General features: G+C 46.5%; 2 protein-coding genes and 1 long non-coding RNA gene across 4 annotated transcripts in view; all 3 read left to right on the top strand.

Annotated features, from left to right (window-relative positions):
- The first annotated feature begins 534 nt into the window (after positions 1-534).
- On the top strand, positions 535-2835 carry LOC117527720 (eukaryotic translation initiation factor 1b). Its single transcript, XM_034190189.1, has 4 exons — positions 535-741; positions 1470-1633; positions 1721-1822; positions 1916-2835. The coding sequence occupies exons 1-4, from the start codon at positions 711-713 to the stop codon at positions 1958-1960; spliced, it is 342 nt and encodes a 113-aa protein (XP_034046080.1). The 5' UTR covers positions 535-710; the 3' UTR covers positions 1961-2835.
- Positions 2836-3384: 549 nt separating this feature from the next.
- Positions 3385-6837, top strand: LOC117528609. Its single transcript, XR_004565834.1, has 3 exons — positions 3385-3633; positions 4413-4584; positions 6788-6837. It is a non-coding gene; the product is annotated as an uncharacterized LOC117528609 (long non-coding RNA).
- Positions 6826-19233, top strand: part of si:ch211-198p11.6 — a 32483-nt gene continuing 20075 nt past the window's right edge. The window contains exons 1-4 of one of the 2 annotated variants that reach the window (XM_034191232.1): positions 6826-6880; positions 8841-8900; positions 9040-9150; positions 9491-9628. In XM_034191232.1, coding sequence (XP_034047123.1) covers positions 8895-8900; positions 9040-9150; positions 9491-9628 — 255 coding nt within the window. In that variant the 5' untranslated portion in view covers positions 6826-6880; positions 8841-8894. Of the gene's footprint in view, positions 6881-8704; positions 8901-9039; positions 9151-9490; positions 9629-19233 lie in introns of those variants that run through there. The other variant, XM_034191233.1, reaches the window with a different exon arrangement.

Raw genomic sequence — 19233 nt, 5'->3', positions numbered from 1 at the left:
CACTAAGATCCTTCATCCCAGAGTTGCTTTCACTGTGAATGTTGAGCGAGGACATGCAGGTGATTGGCGTGACAGTGGACGAGGCAGAGGACAGGGTGAAATGCAAATGGATGATCTGATAAGCCAACCGCGAATGGGAGCAGCTGAAAAATGAAGAAGAATGAGGTTTCTGAAAAAGCTGAAATTGAATATTTATATTTTAAATTTTAAATCAATATTTATACACATTTCTAATTATGAAATTATTTTTATTTAATTGATGGAAACACTGATGCACAAATTTGGGAAAAATTATGTGTGAATGTGAATATTATCTGAACAAATAATTAAGTTGCATTGTATTGTATTCATACGGAGTTAATATTATTGGTTTCTATGTTTGTTTGTTTTTGTTTTGTTTTTCTGAGACGCATTGACCAAATAAATGATGGCGTCATCCCACCAGGGTCCCACGACGTCCTCACCGGCCCCTCCCCCCTATTAAATGGATGATGTCACCTGCGTGATGACGCCAGTTTCGGGGCGGGGCCATAAAGCTTGTTTTTCTGGGTTGTGAGCTCGACAGTCTCCATTTTGTGAGAGCTTCAGCCGCATCACCAATCGGCTTACGAGTCAAAAGGACAACGCCAGATTACAGAAACAATTTAAATACATCTGACGCACCGCTCGTTGACCAAGTTATTATCCGAAAGGAGCGCAAATCTTATCGTATGTCCGCTCTCAGGAACCTCAAACCTTTTGGTGAGTTGAAGCTGTGTGGGGGAAGGGCGAATTCTGGCCCGCCTGAGCTATTCGACTGAGTTATTTTTATTTAACAGAAAGTTTGACCTTGTAATTCTTAATGTGAGGATTTCGACACACCGAGGTTGAGTTCGTATTTTAAAGTTTTGTCTGCACATTCGACGGTCTGAGTGCTTAAATTAGTGGTAAGCTAGTTGTTTGTTAGGCCACTGCTAACGTCATCGGGCCTAAAGTGCGCCACCGCTGGCCTTTCAGCACTTTTTTTCCCCTCCATCTTCTATTTATAACGTGTCGCGCCCGTTTTTTTTTTTTTTTTTTTTTTACTAATTGTAAATCGATGTCAAATTTGGAACAATCCGTGTTTTGTCATGTCTTGTTGTGACCGTTCTGCTTCGGTTTGTAAGCAGCTAAGTGAATTTAACATTTCCGTGCGCTGCGTGACAAAGGAGAGCTAAACGTAGATTTGGCAGCCCCTCACCACACGCAAACATTCCTTAAAAAAAACCAAAAACATAACTGACTCTATTAACGGGTTGGGGCAATTGTGTATTGGCTCTTACCCCCTTTGGTCAGACAGAAAAGACTTATTAAAAAAAAAAAACATCTTCACAGGGAGCACTCAAAAGCCAAAAAAAATTGTGAAAATTTAACCACGTCATATAAGATTAAAAATGTAATTGTAGAAAACTTTCATTAACATTATCCCGTGGCCTTGTTCTCCTTTTCAGACCCCTTTGCTGATGCAACTAAGGGTGATGACCTCCTCCCAGTTGGGACAGAGGACTACATCCACATAAGAATCCAACAGCGGAACGGCAGGAAGACCCTCACCACTGTCCAGGGCATTGCTCCAGATTATGACAAGAAGAAGCTAGTCAGGACCTTCAAGAGGGTACAACCAGTATTTTAGGCTCAGATGCATTTGCAGATCTGAGTCCACTGTGTGTGTATGGCTAATACTGTTGGCTGCTCTCTTCAGAATTTTGCCTGTAATGGGACAGTGATTGAGCACCCAGAGTATGGTGAAGTGATTCAGCTGCAGGGAGACCAACGCAAACATATCTGCCAGTTTCTCACTGAGGTATTTTTTTTTGTGCATTTCTAAAATTGCATTTCAGTCACACTCCTCAGGTTGTATGACGTATAATGGCTCACTGGTTTTAAATCTTTGCAGATCGGCTTAGCCAAGGAGGAACAGCTCAAAGTCCACGGCTTCTAGAAGCTGCTGCACCCCTCCCCGTCTCTCTTGGGACATCAGTCTCGACATCCTCCTCCCCCTCCTATGTTGCTTTTGAATTTCCTCCCCCTCCTTGCCCTTACTTTCCTACTAGCTCTTGTTGGCTGACAAATATGGGACTCTGTATCATTGTTATCCTCCTCCGTCACCAGGAGGCAGGCTTGCTCTCACAAAGGCACACCACTACAGCACCACATGACATCAGGGATGAGTGGTGATGACCCACACATGTCTACTGTTTATCCTTGTGTTAATTTTAATTTTTGGGGGTTTTGTGCAACAATAAATAGGCACTGTTTTGCTGTTTCATTTTGTACTTCCAAGGTATTTCAATAAACGATGAGTCTCCATATGTTGGGAGTGGTGTGGATTTGGTGTAGGGGCGTGTCCGGTGGTGGTGTGACAGCTTCTGCAACTAAAGTGTTAAAGTTCATCAAATTAATCTTTGGAATAAATATCACATAATGGGACTTGTGTAGTTTGCCAACATAACTGATACTTGGAGCATTCTTTTGGTTCCAGTCAAAACTTGTATTTATTAAGTCATGTGGACTGTTAACTTTACAGAATTGAATAGCTTATGAAAGGGTCAAAATGCTCCCTATTGGGTTATTATACATTGAAGCTGCACTTTCTATTAACGATTTAATCTTGGAATTATGAGTGCATGAAGCTTAATTTGTTGCTGTGGCGTTCTGGTTTACTAGTCTGGTGTCAAGTCTGAATAAAAATGCAATAATATCTGAATATTTAAACTCAAAGCCATGGTCAGGTCTAACTGGCTCTGTGAAAGTGACGGAGAGCAAGTCTGTCTTGCAAATGCCATATTTGGTTCAATAAAAAAACACTAAACTGCAGTTACACTTGCTTGTGTGTAAGGATACCTTATTTTTCAGTTACGCAAGTACATGTACTGAAATGTACCATGATTAAGAGAAACAAGTGGGCTAAATCTGTAGAGGAGTACTGTTACAACTGTACTGCGTAATGGAATGCGATATTGCTGCGGTGTGATTGCATTTTATGTGCTCAATGTGATGTCCTACTGGTGAGTGAGCTGACTTGAGAGCTCGTGTGTGCCATTAATTCACTCAATCACGTACCAAAAAATAAAAGCGGAAAAAAACCCAAATTAAGAGCTGGCTGATGTGTACTTGTATTTTAAAGTACAGTATCAATTAAGACAGGTTGGTTATGGACCTTAGTTTTGTTAAATTGTTTCTGAAATCCTTTCTAGAAAAGGTCCTTAAATAAAATTCTGAGTTTACGTTTTGTGGCTCAGGGTTGCTTCAAATACCGTGTTTACACAAATCAAAATCGTTCACCTATTAAGAACGTATTTTGAGTCTTCTCGGGACCCTTCGGTTTCCAGGGCAACGCAGTAACTAAACGAATTCCCATGAGACATTCACTACAGAGGGTTAAAACTTTTTTACCCCTTGGGCTTTGACAGATGGAGTAATGTTGACGCTTATAACCAAACACCACCAATCCCAATTTTTTTGCGCTCGTTAAATAACGCTAAACCAGCGTAAACGACGTTCATGGATGCAATGCTATGGCAGGAGTTGTAACTGCTTCCGAAAAAAACCCAGCACCTGGATAGCGGACAATTTAAATAAACCAGACTGAGGCTAATATCACCTCAAATAAAGGTAAGTTATACTCTTATAGGGGCCAGCACCTAAAACGGAAGTAGTAGTTACAAAAGCTAACCGTGCTAGTTGCTAGCGAGGCTGCTCTGTTTGTTCTTGCGGCCTAAACCATAACTTTTTCCTTTTGGCCTCAAATACATAATGGAACCGTGGTTCTTAGGAGCTAGTGGCTTTTTGTACGCATTAATACCAAATTGTATGGCGCGATTCTGTATAGTTTCATGTGACGTTTCAGATCGCACGCAAGAATCCCGATAAATACACGGGAATGCGTGTGTGCACGCGCGCGCACATTTTATTACTATGGTAATCAGAATAGCCTAGTATCCACAGAATACAAAGAATTTGGTTTGAGCTGCACTCTGTAGAGGATGTACAACCCCTGGCAAAAATTATGGAATCACCGGCCTCGGAGGATGTTCATTCAGTTGTTTAATTTTGTGGAAAAAAAGCAGATCACAGACATGACACAAAACTAAAGTCATTTCAAATGGCACCGAGGCCGGTGATTCCATAATTTTTGCCAGGGGTTGTATAAATATACACGAACGCTGAATAACTCAGTAATGAAATGTGCAAGTAAAATGAAATGTAAGACAGATTTAAGTTGTACATGAGTTGGTTTTTGATTTACCTTTATTTAACCAGGTTAGTCCCATTGAGATAAGATCTCTTTTGCAAGGGAGACCCAGGCAGTAAGCCAGTTTCGAGTTTTCAGTGCTGCAGTGGCTGCTGGGTAAGTTAAAAGGTCAATGCATATAAACATTGCGTGTTCCCAGGATCATGGTGGCAAAGTACGGACAAGTCTGCTCGTGGAAATGGGAACGATTATAGGAGTTTCTTCAGGCAAGGGGTTTACCAGTGACGGAGAGAGTGGAGGAGCTTCGAGCTTCAGTGTGCGGTGCTCAGTTCTTCAGTGTACCGGTGGTCAACCCACGATAAAGAGCCCAGGTAAAGAGCTCAGACTTGGTTTTGACCTGTGAACCGGAAGTGTTACGGGCTCTCTGCGCATGCGCACTGAGAAATTCGAAACTGGTTAGTCAGTTTTGAGTCAATGCATATAAACACACTGCCGACACCGTTCACACTGGTAAGAAGGCAGTGTTTTTGAAGCAACATGACAGCTTAAAGAGCTGAAAGAAGTTACACTGTGGCTAGAAAACGGTATGTAAACATTTCTAAAGTCAGTAATTGGGCCACGTTGGCCCCATTCTATGACAAGCCACTTCCAGTGTTTGCAAACAAAGCAGCAAAATGATCAGGTTGTGAGCACTTAAGCCCTGGTCCCACCAAATAACGAAGGATGAATAATGAGCCACGTAGCATGTTTTTTTTTTTTTTTGCTACGAGAGGATTTATTCAACTATTGTGGGAGAATGGTGGCTCTGAGAGGCTCTTAGAGGCAAAATATTCAGTTAACGAGGCTCATCTCTGAATGTGGCGCTATTTTCAAGATGTTCAAAATTTAGCAACAACAGCGTGGGGCAGTTTGTGTATGAGTTACTATGAGGACTAATGAGGATTGTAGAGGCATGTTTGTGGTGAGGCCAAGGCTGCTAATAGCCCATTATCTGAGCGCCTGGCAGCTACGAGGACTGTTTTGGACAGGCTCAGCCCTCTTGCGCACAATCCCACCTGCTTTGTAAGCGGGACGTTGTATATAAAATAATTATTTTGTAGTGGATTAATCATTTTCTGTCAGTTTGGATGTTGAAAACACCTCTAACCGCTTCTGGAATCACAGAGAACCATTTCATCTGGACCCTTTTTTTCCCTCTTTTTCCTGCTCCACTAAGTGGAGAACGTATTTTGGAACAGTGTAAAAGGTAACTATTTTTTATTGTAATAGCTTGGTAAAACAGTTGCATATTCATTCCTTCTTTATGAGCTTCTGTAAAAGTATGTGTATGATAGATTTAATATCTTGTTATAATGGATCAGATGAGCTGTGCTTTGTGCACGCTGATACAATGACTCGTGCTTAAGAAGAGCATTTACGTAAAACACCAGCTCGAAAAAGAGTGATTTTGCAGTCAGTAACGCCCAAACACAAAGTTACAAGTTGGATCACAGTGTCAAATGTGTGTTTAATGCTGTGGATGGAAAGGAAGCCAGCGAGACAGAGCACAGAGGTGACTGTCTGGGAATGCAGAACGGCAGCGCGCGCAATAGAGTGATTTTCCAGTCAGTAACGGACGAACATAAAGTTAAAAGTTGGATCATGGTGTCAAGTGTGTGAACAGAGGTGACTGTCCAAGAACGCAGAATGCGCACACGCACAAGAGCGATTTCGCAGACATTAACAGAAGAACACAGTTGGATCATAGTGTCAAAATGCCTGTTAAGCCGCGGAAGAAATGAATCCAGTGAGAGGAAGCACTGAGGTGACTGTCCGAAAACCTGTGGTTTGGTCCTGGTGCATTTAATGACTCCGGAACACAGGTGAACAGCAGCCTGGCGCATGGCGCACACCAGCCGGACTGTACTGTACCACACCAGGGTTTCAAAACCCTGGTGTCCCTGGTGTTTCTGAAATACACAGCCATCTACAATCGACATGACTCTAATCGCTGCCCCCCCCATCTCGTTTACGTGCATTTTGGGTGTACAGGCAGCGATTAGAGTTTTGGTATTTGAGAGATTTGAGAAATATATGGTGTGTTTGCAGTGTGTATAATTTTAGTGGCACATTTAGTGTGTGTGGTTAGTGTGGTGGTGTTTTTTTTGTGTAAAAATGAGGCATCTTGTGACTGTTGAATGAGCGTTTCAGTTTTTTTTTTTTTAAATTGGAGCAAGACGGAGCGCGCAGCGTGTCGTCACAGTCTCAACCAGACAGAGAGGATTCTGATGATGAAGGAGATGAACCAGAGCAGGTGGATCCACCGACATGCGCACAAATCTCCACAGTGGGTCGGATCACGCGCTTCTATTTGCAGTTTCTCCAGGACTCAGGCACTATGAGCCCCATTCCAGTGCAGAGTCCTGGAACGCAGAGATGCAGACACACACTGCTCCAATACATCACTTTGTTCAATTTTTGTCCCTCGTCCCTTTTGCGCTCTTGATTTGCAGGCTATTGGGTGATGAAGCTCATTCGTCCACCTTTTCTCAACGATTTGTGACTTTTTTTTTTTACTTTTTTCCCTTCGTTCAGGAATCGTATGCCGTGTGACTGGGCTATCAAAGCGCTTCACACAAGTAAGGTCTAACCTTGCCAACCCCAAGAGCAAGCACACAGGCAACAGCGGTAAGTAAAAACTCACTCTAATGATTTGAGGAAGAAACCTCAAGCAGACCAGACTCAAAGGGGTGACCCTCTGCTTGGGCAATGCTACAGACACAATTGACAATACAGGAAATTTTGGGAGTCCATGCTGGTGCACATGATGGGAGGCCTGCAGAAGAAAACACCCACTTCCATCTCTGAATGGAGCCGCACCTCAAACAGAGAGAGAGAGAAAAAAAAACAAAATCAGGCAGCAGTAAGACAACAAATACAGTATAATTTGTCAGCATTAAGCAACAAGAAAAACAGAAGAAATACTAAGGTGATCGCCGGCCACTAGCCCTAAGCTTCACTAAAAGACCCAGAATTTAGATAAAAATGAGGCTATGGCCCGCTCTGTTTCCTAATAAAATGAATTTAAAAGGGTAGAAAGCATAGTAACATACTATGCAAGTATACTAGCGAAAGGAAAAAAGTGGTTCTTAAGTCTGAACTTGAAAGTCTCTACAGTGTCTTATTGACATGGGGAGATCATTCCACAGAACAGGGGCACCCACAGACTTTTTATTCACCCTAGGGACACAAAGTAGTCCTGCACCCTGAGAATGCAAAGCCTGAGCTGATACCTAGGGTTTAATTAGGTCAACTAAGTAGGGAGGGCCCAGGGAGCACCAAGTCCTACATGACTGCCTCCGCCTAACCATGGTCCGAAAGCCGTCATCCACAGTCAGCGATTCTAGGCTAATGCCAATGGGCACACTATTCGGCCCAACACTAACCTCATCTGGAATGCCCGGAACATCTAAGAAGCTGTTCTAGCTTATGGACACGGCTCTCTAAAAGAGCCACCCTATCTGCCAGCATTGCGCAGAATTTATGTAAAGTGTGAAGTAGTGTACCTTTGTGCACCAGAAAATCCAAGAGTGAAGCCAAGCTAATGTGAACTAACCGCTAACAAAAATGCTACCCACTCCTAAGAATCACACAGGAATAAAATAATGAGCTATAATTCACAGCAGTTACACTAAAAATTTCACAATTCACAATAGATGCACTTAAAAACTAAAAGAAATGTTAAACAGAAGAAACAAATACAACCTTATTGTGGTTACAAGGCGTCAATTCAGCATTCAGTCCGTTGAAGGCAAGTTGCAATTAATCACTCTTAGCTTCATAGTGGAGTAGAGTGGAGAAGGATATTCTTTCACCAACACAGTTCAATCTAGGCTTGCATCACAAACTTTCAGAGCTTCTTTTTAAGAAAATCCTCCTCTATCCCACTTCATCATGCAGCTGTATACAACCCCATTCCAATGAAGTCGGGATGTTGTGTGAAATGTAAATAAAAACAGACTACGATTTGCAAATCCTCTTCAACCTATATTCAGTTGAATACACCACAAAGACAAGATATTTAATGTTCAAACTGATAAACTTTATTGTTTTGTGCAAATATTTGCTCATTTTGAAATGGATGTCTGCAACACGTTTCAAAAAAGCTGGGACAGTGGTATGTTTACCACTGTGTTACATCACCTTTCCTTCTAACAACACTCAATAAGTGTTTGGGAACTGAGGACACTCTCTCCCGCTCTGTGCTGCCCGGGGCCCAACAGACGACAGCATAGAGGAGAGCTGAGGCTACGACAGAGTTATAGAAGGTCTTAAACAGAAGCCTGCTTACTCCAAAGGATCTCAGTCTCCTCAGGAGGTGGAAGCGACTCTGACCTTTTTTGTACAGGGCGTCGGTGTTGTGAAAAAAAACCTGTCATGAAAATTTGACTCATTTTGTGACAGGAGGACGAAAAAAAACGTGAGACTGGGATGTAAACATACACTCTAACAGTCCACAATGATCTAAAATTTTGACGAGATAGTTATACAGAACAAAGGTGCTACTAGGTGTGACTTATACTGCACAAAATATGGTGAATAGCTAAAGCTGTTACCCGTTGAACACTGAATGTCTTTGACATTTCAGCTTTCTGAAAGATGTGGGCCTTTTGATTATTAAAAGTGTCATCTTTGAGTCGTCATGGAGGTAAGAACAAATTTTGTAATCGTCTTAGATCCCCCCCCTTTTTTTTTTTACTGCATGCTATGAATGTAATATTTCTTCTGTAGTTGTGTGCTGTAGTGAAAAGATGTGCTGGATATATTTTTCTGTACCTGTTCCTCAGGTGTTGTATGTTTGGCAGTTGTCCATTCCTCTTCCAGCAGTGCTCATGATTACCGTGAGCCTTTACGTGGTCATTGTGGCGACGGTGCTGGGGCTCCGACACTGCCTCAAGGTTGGTGCTGCCGTCTCAGAGCGGTCGTGCCTTCTGCCGGCTCCAGAATTTACAAATAAGTTAACATTGAGCAGCAGGGAACAGAAATGTGCAAAAAGAACAAGAAATTTCAGTTCATTTTCCAGTTGTTTGCTTTTTACTGTTTTTGCTTGAATTGTTGTGCATTGTGAAGCACAGTACACATGCACATCTTATTGATTCATCGTGTGGAGTTTAGTGGGCACTTCATTTATGTAACTTCGAAGTCCATTGTAATTAATGCATGGAAAGTGAGTGTGTTACATTCAGTCAGGACGCCAAATGAAGTTAACTGGTCCTCTGTTTTTCTATCTCACCAAAGGATAAATGCTCTGTAGGGTGTGGTGATTGCTGTCCAAACCTTTCTCCATGTGAGCAGTGCTTTAAGTTTGCTCAGGTGTGTGACTTTGGCCCACCATCTTTGCAGCCGTGTCTGTGCGCAAACTGTCCAACCTTTTCTGTAAGTAAATTTGCAGTACAAACAGATTTGTTCATTAGCAGCTCATACAAGTCATTTAAGAGAACTTTGCACATTTACTAGTTTTCTGCTATTTTTAGTATTTTTTTTAATTAATGAATTAATTTATTTATTTTTGTATACATGAACAAACTATGAATGGTCCAGATCTGTAGTAGGAGTCGTGCCATTACACTGCTGTCATCCAGACCTATGTTTTCAAAAATCATTTGTATGAGGGTCGAGTGAAAGGTTTGGTCAAAAACAAGCAAGATATTTTGAAGAGATTTACAGTCAGCCGTTCTTCCAGTTGTGTTGTAACTGCTGCAGCCAGCATTAAAAATACACCCAATCAGTAGACTTGACAGACTAAGTCACAAATAGTAAATCCATACATACGTGCCTTACAACACAACCGCATCCCACTGATTTTACTTCACCTGAAGCGACACACAGCAGTTACAGATAATATAGTCCCTGCTGTTCAATTCTACTTCTTGCTTCAAGGGGCTTCATGTGGCTCGATATTTCAGAGTTCCACATGATGGTTATTAAACATGCGATTGCCATCGTCACCTTTGGGTCTTTTGATTCTTTCATTTGTTCACTCAGTGTGAGCATAACGGGTTAAATACGCCTAGAAAGTATTCACAGCACTTCAGTTTCTCCACATTTTGTTGAGTTACGACCTTATTCCAAAATGGGTGAAATTAATTTTTTTCTCAAAATCTTACACAATACCCCATAATGACATTGACCAGAAAAGTTACTGTTTTGTTGTTGTTGTTTTTTTTTTTTGCATTTTTTGCAAATTTATTAAAAATAAAAAAAGCTAAGAAATCATCACATGTATTCACAGGTAAATAAATATTCTCAGTCTTTGCTATGAAGGGCAGCGTGGTGGATTAGTGATTAGCACTGTTGACTCACAGCAAGAAGGTCATGGGATTGATTCCCATCTGTGGCCTTTCTGTGTGGAGTTGGCCTGTTCTCCCTGTGTTTGTGTGGGTTCCCTGTAGGTGCTCCGGCTTCCTCCCACATCTAAAGACATGCGGGTTAGGTGAAATGAAAACTTTATAATTGTAAGAGATCTTGATCTCAATGGGACTAACCTGGTTAAATAAAGGTTTTAAAAAACTCAAATATGAGCTCAGGTGCATCCTGTTTCCACTGAACATCCTTGAGATGTTTCTACAGCTTAATTGGAGTCCACCTGGGGTAAATTCAGTTGATGGGACATGATTTGTAAAGACACACACCTGTCTACATATAAGGTCCCACAGTTGACAGTGCATGTCAGAGCACAAACCAAGCATGAAGTCAAAGGAATTGTCTGTAGACCTCTGAGACAGGTTTGTCTCAAGGCACAAATCTGGGGAAGGGTACAGAAACATTTCTGCTGCTTTGAAGGTTCCAATGAGCACAGCCCTTACCAAAAAGTAGTACATGCAAGTATGTTTCAAGTATACTTCCAGTTTACTTTTTATATACTTATCAGTACTATTTTTGGTAAGGGAGTGGCCTCCATCATCTGTAAATGGAAGAAGTTTATATCCGCCAGCACTCTTCCTAGAACTGGTCTCCTGTCTAAACTGAGTGATCGGGGGAGAAGAGCCTTTGTCAGGGAAGTGACCAAGAACCCGATGCTCACTCTGTCAGAGCCCCAGCATTCCTCTGTGGAGAGAGGAGAACCTTCCAGAAGGACAACCATCTCTGCAGCAATCCACCAATCAGGCCTTTATGGTAGAGTGACCAGATGGAAGCCACTCCTTAGTCAAAGGCATAGGGTTAGGGTTAGGGGTTAGGGTTAGGAATGTGTTGTGAAAGTGTAGTGACACGGACCCACAACAGGGGGCGCAAATGAACGGTCAATAGATGAGCCAAAAATTAACAATTTAATGTTGTGAAGGAGCACAACGAACATACAGACAATCTCAGAATATGATTACAGTCAATCCACAAAGGTGACGTGTGGGCAGGCTCGAGGATAGAAGATGTCTGTCCTGAGAAGAGCCGGAACCACACGATTTCCGCCGCCACCGAACCTGGTGAATACTGGAGCCGCCAAGTCCCGAATTCCCAGGTGATCACCGTCCCCGACTGTCGGCTCTGGTACTGCTGGCGAGAACAAAGACAGTCAAGTGTGGGTATGTGTACACCCCATAACAACAACGGTGGGAATGCCACCTCCACCTCTCACTCAATATGTAGCAGAGTACCGCAGTGATTCCTCAGGGGAAAAGAGTGCAGTCCAGCACTCAATCAGCTCCCGCAGACAGAGGATAACAGGTACTCCTGCAAAGACTCACAATATACAGATTGATGTGTAAACCACAAACGGCTGAGTATATTACCTCCAATGAAGTACGATATCTCGGCAACGAGGTGGAGATGACGTCTGGTCTTTATGGAGTGAGATGATGTTGAGTAGATGGGTGACAGCTATCAAGAGATAATGAGTGACAGCTGTCACCCCCGGCTGTGTCCGTGGCGGCAGCGCCCTCTCGTGCCTGAAGCCCGCACTTCAGGCAGGGCGCCCACTGGTGGTGGGCCAGCAGTACCTCCTCTTCTGGCGGCCCACACACAACAGAACCCCCCCCTCAATGGGCGCCTCCTGGCGCCCGACCAGGCTTGTTTGGGTGACAGTGGTAGAAGTCGGCCAGGAGGGCCAGATCCAGGATGAAGCTCCTCTTCACCCAGGAGCGTTCTTCGGGTCCATACCCCTCCCAGTCCACCAAGTACTGGAACCCCCGGCCCATCCGACGGACGTCCAGGAGCCGGCGCACCGTCCAAGCCGGCTCCCCGTCGATGATCCGAGCAGGAGGCGGCGCCGGTCCGGGAGCACAGAGGGGTGAGGTGTGGTGAGGTTTGATTCGTGACCCGTGAAAAACCGGATGGATCCGCAGTGAAGCCGGGAGGTGGAGCTTCACTGCGGCAGGACTGAGGACTTTGAGGATCTTGAATGGTCCGATATATCTGTCCTGAAGTTTCGGAGAGTCCACCTGGAGGGGGATGTCCTTCGTGGAAAGCCACACCTCCTGCCCGGGCTGGTAAGCAGGGGCCGGGGATCGCCGGCGGTCTGCATGGGTCTTCGCCCTCGTCCGGGCCTTCAACAAGGCAGAACGGGTGGAGCGCCACACCCGACGGCACTTCCGCAGGTGGGCCTGGACCGAGGGCACACCGACCTCTCCCTCCACCACGAGAAACAACGGGGGCTGATACCCCAAACACACCTCAAATGGGGAGAGGCCGGTGGCAGAGGACACCTGGCTGTTATGCGCATACTCGATCCAGGCCAGATGTTTACTTCAGGCCGTCGGGTGTGCGGACGTCACACAGCATAGAGCTTGCTCCAATTCCTGTTTGGTCCGTTCTGCCTGTCCATTGGTCTGCGGATGATACCCAGACGAGAGGCTCACAGTAGCCCCCAGTTCCCGGCAGAAGCTCCTCCAGACGTGTGAGGAGAACTGGGGACCACGATCTGAGATGATGTCGGTGGGTATCCCATGCAGACGGACGACGTGGTGGACCAGGAGGTCTGCTGTCTCCTGGGCTGTTGGGAGCTTCGGGAGGGCCACGAAGTGGGCCGCCTTGGAGAATCGGTCCACTATCGTGAAGATGGTGGTGTTGCCCTGGGACGGCGGGAGGCCCGTGACGAAATCCAGGCCGATGTGGGACCAGGGGCGATGAGGCACAGGTAACGGCTGGAGAAGTCCTTGGGACCTTTTATGGTCTGCCTTGCCCCTGGCACAGGTGGTGCAGGCCTGGATGTACTCCTGGACGTCGGCCTCCATAGACGTCCACCAGAAGCGCTGCCGGACAACTGCCACGGTCCTTCGCACCCCTGGATGACAGGAGAGCTTGGAACTGTGACAGAAGTCCAAGACTGCAGCTCTGGCCTCTGGTGGGACGTACAACCGGTTCTTCGGACCTGTTCCTGGGTCCGGGCTCCGTGCCAGGGCCTCCCGGACGATCTTCTCCACGTCCCAGGTGAGGGTGGCCACGATAGTGGACTCAGGCAGGATGGGCTCCGGTGGATCCGACAGTGCAGTTTTGACCTCCTCTTCGTGTACCCGGGACAAGGCATCCGACCTCTGGTTCTTGGTCCCGGGGCGATAGGTGATCCGGAAGTCAAAACGCCCGAAGAACAGTGACCAGCAGGCTTGCCTGGGGTTCAGCCGCTTGGCGGTCCTGATATACTCCAGGTTCCGATGGTCAGTGAAAACCGTGAACGGCACAGACGCTCCCTCCAACAGGTGTCTCCACTCCTCAAGAGCCTCTTTCACCGCAAGTAGTTCTCGATTGCCGACGTCATAGTTCCGTTCAGCCGGGGTCAACCTACGTGAAAAGTAGGCACACGGGTGAAGAACCTTATCAGTCTCTCCGCTCTGGGATAGCACGGCTCCTATCCCTGAGTCAGAGGCATCCACTTCAACCACGAACTGGCGGCTAGGGTCGGGCTGCACCAAAACTGGCGCAGTAGAGAACCGTCGTTTCAACTCCTTGAACGCGGCTTCGCACTGATCCGACCAGGTGAAGGGGACTTTTGGAGAGGTCAGGGCTGTCAGAGGGCTAACTACCTGACTGTAGCCCTTAATGAACCTCCTATAGAAATTAGCGAAGCCGAGGAACTGTTGCAGCTTCCTACGGCTTGTTGGTTGGGGCCAATCTCTCACCGCCGCAACTTTGGCCGGATCAGGGGCGACGGAGTTAGAGGAGATGATAAACCCCAGGAAGGACAAAGACGTGCGGTGAAACTCGCACTTCTCGCCCATCACAAACAGTCGGTTCTCTAACAACCGCTGCAGGACCTGACGTACATGCTGGACATGGGTCTCAGGATCCGGAGAAAAGATGAGAATATCGTCCAGATATATGAAGACGAATTGGTGCAGGAAGTCCCGCAAGACGTCGTTAACCAAGGCTTGGAACGTCGCGGGGGCGTTGGTGAGGCCAAACGGCATGACCAAGTACTCAAAGTGACCTAACGGGGTGTTAAACGCCGTCTTCCATTCGTCTCCCTTCCGGATCCGAACCAGGTGATAAGCATTTCTAAGATCCAGCTTAGTAAAGATTTTGGCTCCATGCAGGGGGGTGAACACGGAATCCAACAATGGCAACGGGTATCGGTTTCGAACCGTAATCTCATTCAGCCCCCTGTAATCAATGCATGGACGGAGTCCGCCATCTTTCTTGCCCACAAAAAAGAAACCTGCCCCCATCGGGGAGGTGGAGTTCCGATCAGCCCGGCAGCTAATGAGTCCCGGATGTAGGTCTCCATTGATTCGCGCTCAGGTCGTGAGAGGTTGTACAGCCTGCTGGACGGGAACTCAGCGCCTGGAACCCAATCAATGGCACAATTGTACGGACGGTGCGGGGGAAGGGTGAGTGCCAGATCCTTGCTGAAGACGTCAGCAAGATCGTGGTACTCAACCGGCACTGCCGTCAGATTGGGCGGGACTTTGACCTCCTCCGTAGCCTGTAAACCGGGAGGAACTGAGGATCCTAAACACACCCGATGGCAGGTTTCGCTCCACTGAACCACCACCCCAGATGGCCAATCAATCCGGGGATTGTGCTTCAACATCCAAGGGAAGCCCAAAATCACGCGGGAGGTAGAAGGAGTTACAAAAAACTCAATCTCCTCCCGATGGTTTCCAGACACCACCAGAGTTACTGGTTGTGTCTTGTGTGTGATTAAAGGGAGGAGGGTGCCATCTAGTGCCCGCACCTGCAATGGCGAAGGAAGCGCCACCAGAGGGAGCCCTACGTCCCTTGCCCATCTGCTGTCTAGCAAATTCCCTTCTGACCCCGTGTCCACCAGTGCTGGGGCTTGAAGGGTTAAATCCCCGCTCAGGATTGTAACTGGGAGTCGTGTGGCAATCTGTGTGTGTCCCACGTGAATGTTTTGACCCCCCCCTTAGCCCAGTCTCTGAGGGCGGTTGTTGTTGTGGCCGTTTCGGGCAGTTTTTCTGTGTGTGCTCCTTTGAGCTGCAGAGAAAACACTCCCCGCGGACCAGCCTCCTCATTTTGGCCCTGTGCGTTTCCCTAACAATGCCAGCAGGGGGAGCTGTTGCCTCACAGAGCGCTGCGGCTGTGGAGCGTGGGGAGGGCGGCCCCTTTTCGAACCCGGAAGGGAGAGGGACGGCGCGTATCCGGCCACGTCCTTCGCCTCGCTCCCGACGGCGTTCCTCCAACCGATTGTCTAACCGTATAACGAGATCGATAAGCCCATCTAAATCCCGTGGTTCCTCCTTAGCTACCGGATGCCCCTTCAGGACCAATGACAGTCTGTTTATGAAGGCGGCGCGGAGCACAACGTTATTCCAGCCGGACCTCGCAGCCGCGATGCGGAAGTCGACTGCATATTCGGCTGCACACCGGCGCCCCTGTTGCATTGACAGCAGCATTGTTGAAGCGGTCTCTCCTCTGTTAGGGTGATCAAACACTGTTCTGAACTCCCCCACAAACCCAGTGTATGCTGATAACAACCGTGAGTTCTGTTCCCAGAGCGCCGTAGCCCAGGCGCGTGCCTTACCCCGAAGCAGAGCAATCACATAAGCTATTTTACTAGCATCTGACGCGTACATGACGGGACGTTGTGCGAAGAAGAGCGAACACTGCATGAGAAAGTCCGCGCACGTCTCCACACAACCTCCGTACGGCTCGGGAGGGCTTATGTATGCTTCAGGGGATGGTGGGAGGGGTTGTTGAACCACCACTGGAACGTTCATATCCTGCACGGGGTCGGCAGGAGGAGGAGCTGCAGCAGCGCCCTGAGCGCTCGCCACCACCTGCGCGGAGAGAGCCTCCACCCTGCGGTTCAGGAGGATGTTTTGCTCGGTCATTTGATCCAACCGAGCCGTAAAGGCTGTGAGAATGTGCTGCAGCTCACCAATCACGCCTCCTGCAGACGCCTGCGCTCCCTGCTCTCCCATTGGTCGTTCAACAGCCGGGTGATGCCCCTCGGAGTCCATGACGCTGGCCGAGATATCCTGTTGTGAAAGTGTAGTGACACGGACCCACAACAGGGGGCGCAAATGAACGGTCAATAGATGAGCCAAAAATTAACAATTTAATGTTGTGAAGGAGCACAACGAACATACAGACAATCTCAGAATATGATTACAGTCAATCCACAAAGGTGACGTGTGGGCAGGCTCGAGGATAGAAGACGTCTGTCCTGAGAAGAGCCGGAACCACACGATTTCCGCCGCCACCGAACCTGGTGAATACTGGAGCCGCCAAGTCCCGAATTCCCAGGTGATCACCGTCCCCGACTGTCGGATCTGGTACTGCTGGCGAGAACAAAGACAGTCAAGTGTGGGTATGTGTACACCCCATAACAACAACGGTGGGAATGCCACCTCCACCTCTCACTCAATATGTAGCAGAGTACCGCAGTGATTCCTCAGGGGAAAAGAGTGCAGTCCAGCACTCAATCAGCTCCCGCAGACAGAGGATAACAGGTACTCCTGCAAAGACTCACCCTCAGCCCCAACCAGTCCCAGCAGAAGACTGCCCCTCCCTGAGCCTGGTTCTGCTGGAGGTTTCTTCCTGTTAAAAGGGAGTTTTTCCTTCCCACTGTAGCCAAGTGCTTGCTCACAGGGGGTCGTTTTGACCGTTGGGGTTTTACATAATTATTGTATGGCCTTGCCTTACAATATAAAGCGCCGTGGGGCGGCTGTTTGTTGTGATTTGGCGCTATATAAAAAAATTGATTGATTGATTGATTGATTGATTGAATATACAGATTGATGTGTAAAACACAAACGGCTGAGTATATTACCTCCAATGAAGTACGATATCTCGGCAACGAGGTGGAGATGACGTCTGGTCTTTATGGAGTGAGATGATGTTGAGTAGATGGGTGACAGCTGTTAAGAGATAATGAGTGACAGCTGTCACCCCCGGCTGTGTCCGTGGCGGCAGCGCCCTCTCGTGCCTGAAGCCCGCACTTCAGGCAGGGCGCCCACTGGTGGTGGGCCAGCAGTACCTCCTCTTCTGGTGGCCCACACACAACAGAATGGACAAAACTGCCCAAAGGTAGGTGCACCAAGCTTGTGGCATCATATTCAAGAAGACGTGATGCTGTAATTCCTGTCAAAGATACATCAACAAAGTATTAAGCAAAGGGTGTGAATACTTGTGAATACATGCCCATGTGATTTCTTAGTTTTTATTTCTAATAAATTTGCAAAAATTTCAAAATACTTTTTTTTCCCCGTGTTGTCGTTATGCGGTGTTGTCAGTAGAATTTTGAGGAGAAAAAAAATTAATTTACTCCATTTTGGAATAAGGCTGTAACTTAACAAACTGTGGAATAAGTGAAGTGCTGTGAATCCTTTTAGCAGTACTAACTGCTTCAAAGTCCCACGTCCACACCACAGCTGTCCCGTTGAGATTGCTAGCGTGATGTCGCTTCCTCTCCAAGCCTTCAGACTCACACTTTCGCAAAATTGGATAAACTTGCTCAGCTTTCTCATAGACACATGTAATACTAAAACGTGTGCATTAAGCATTGTAAACAACTAGCGTGTTGTCCGTTGGCATCCATGGGCTCTTGATTCAGTTGTGTTTATAAAATAGGTAACTGACATTTTTGAAGGGTGGTAATAAATTAAGCAAAGCTTGTACAGTGAGTTGGAATGACATGTGAGTCCAGAATGTTTTAAGAACCTTAGACTTCATCATTTTTTAGAAGAAGAACTCAACCCTTTTATTTCCTATTAATTATGTATTTTTTTTAAATGTTATTTTACTGTCTTAATGTATTTCTAAATTGTTTTGGTTTTTATTGTCATATACACAATATTTGTTATTTTTTTTAAACTTCCATATTGTCATTTGATTTTGAAATGGATCACAATGGAAATAAGATTGGTGCAGCACCTGCAGTGATGCGGTCGCTGTATCGGACCGTCGTGGTGAAGAGAGATGAGTAGGGAGGCAAAGTTCTCGATTTACCGATCGATCTATGTTCTGATCCTCACCTATGGTCATGAGATTTGGCTCATGACCGAAAGAACGAGATCGCGAGTACAAGCGGCCGAGATGAGTTTCCTCCGCAGGGTGGCTGGGCGCTCCCTTAGAGATAGGGTGAGGAGCTTGGTCACTCAGGAGGAGCTCGGAGTTGAGCCACTGCTTCTCCACGTCGAAAGGAGTCAGTTGAGGTGGCTCGGGCATCTTTTCCGGATGCCCCCTGGACGCCTTGCTGGAGAGGTGTTCCGGGCATGTCCCATTGGGAGGAGGCCCCGGGGAAGACCCAGGACACGCTGGAGGGACTGCATCTCTCGGCTGGCTTGGGAACGCCTTGGGGTTCCCCTGGAGGAGCTGGGGGAGGTGTGTGTGGATTGGGAGGTCTGGGCAGCTTTGTTTGAGCTGCTGCTCCCGCGACCCGACTCCGGATAAAGCAGAAGAAAATGGATGGATGGATTGAAATAAGATTTCACTTTCTTGTGTCATCCATCTATTTTTAACATATTCACCATTATATTATGTACTTAGATTGAATTTACTAAATAAAATCACTCATCCCACTCACATTTTTAAAGGACATGTTGCACTGAAGTCATAACAATTTAGATTTGGGCTGTTAGTGACAATCC

The sequence above is a fragment of the Thalassophryne amazonica genome, chromosome 16 (assembly GCF_902500255.1).
Source record: "Thalassophryne amazonica chromosome 16, fThaAma1.1, whole genome shotgun sequence".
Taxonomy (NCBI): Eukaryota; Metazoa; Chordata; class Actinopteri; order Batrachoidiformes; family Batrachoididae; genus Thalassophryne; species Thalassophryne amazonica.
This window is presented reverse-complemented; position numbering and strand designations above follow the sequence as displayed.

What these genes read in the sequence shown, in the direction of transcription:
- LOC117527720 (XM_034190189.1), top strand. Translation starts at nt 711, where the DNA reads ATGTCCGCTCTCAGGAACCTCAAACCTTTTG. An exon ending in TAGTCAGGACCTTCAAGAGG is followed by an intron (nt 1,634 to 1,720) that starts GTACAACCAGTA and finishes TGCTCTCTTCAG; the next exon opens with AATTTTGCCTGTAATGGGAC. An exon ending in TCTGCCAGTTTCTCACTGAG is followed by an intron (nt 1,823 to 1,915) that starts GTATTTTTTTTT and finishes AAATCTTTGCAG; the next exon opens with ATCGGCTTAGCCAAGGAGGA.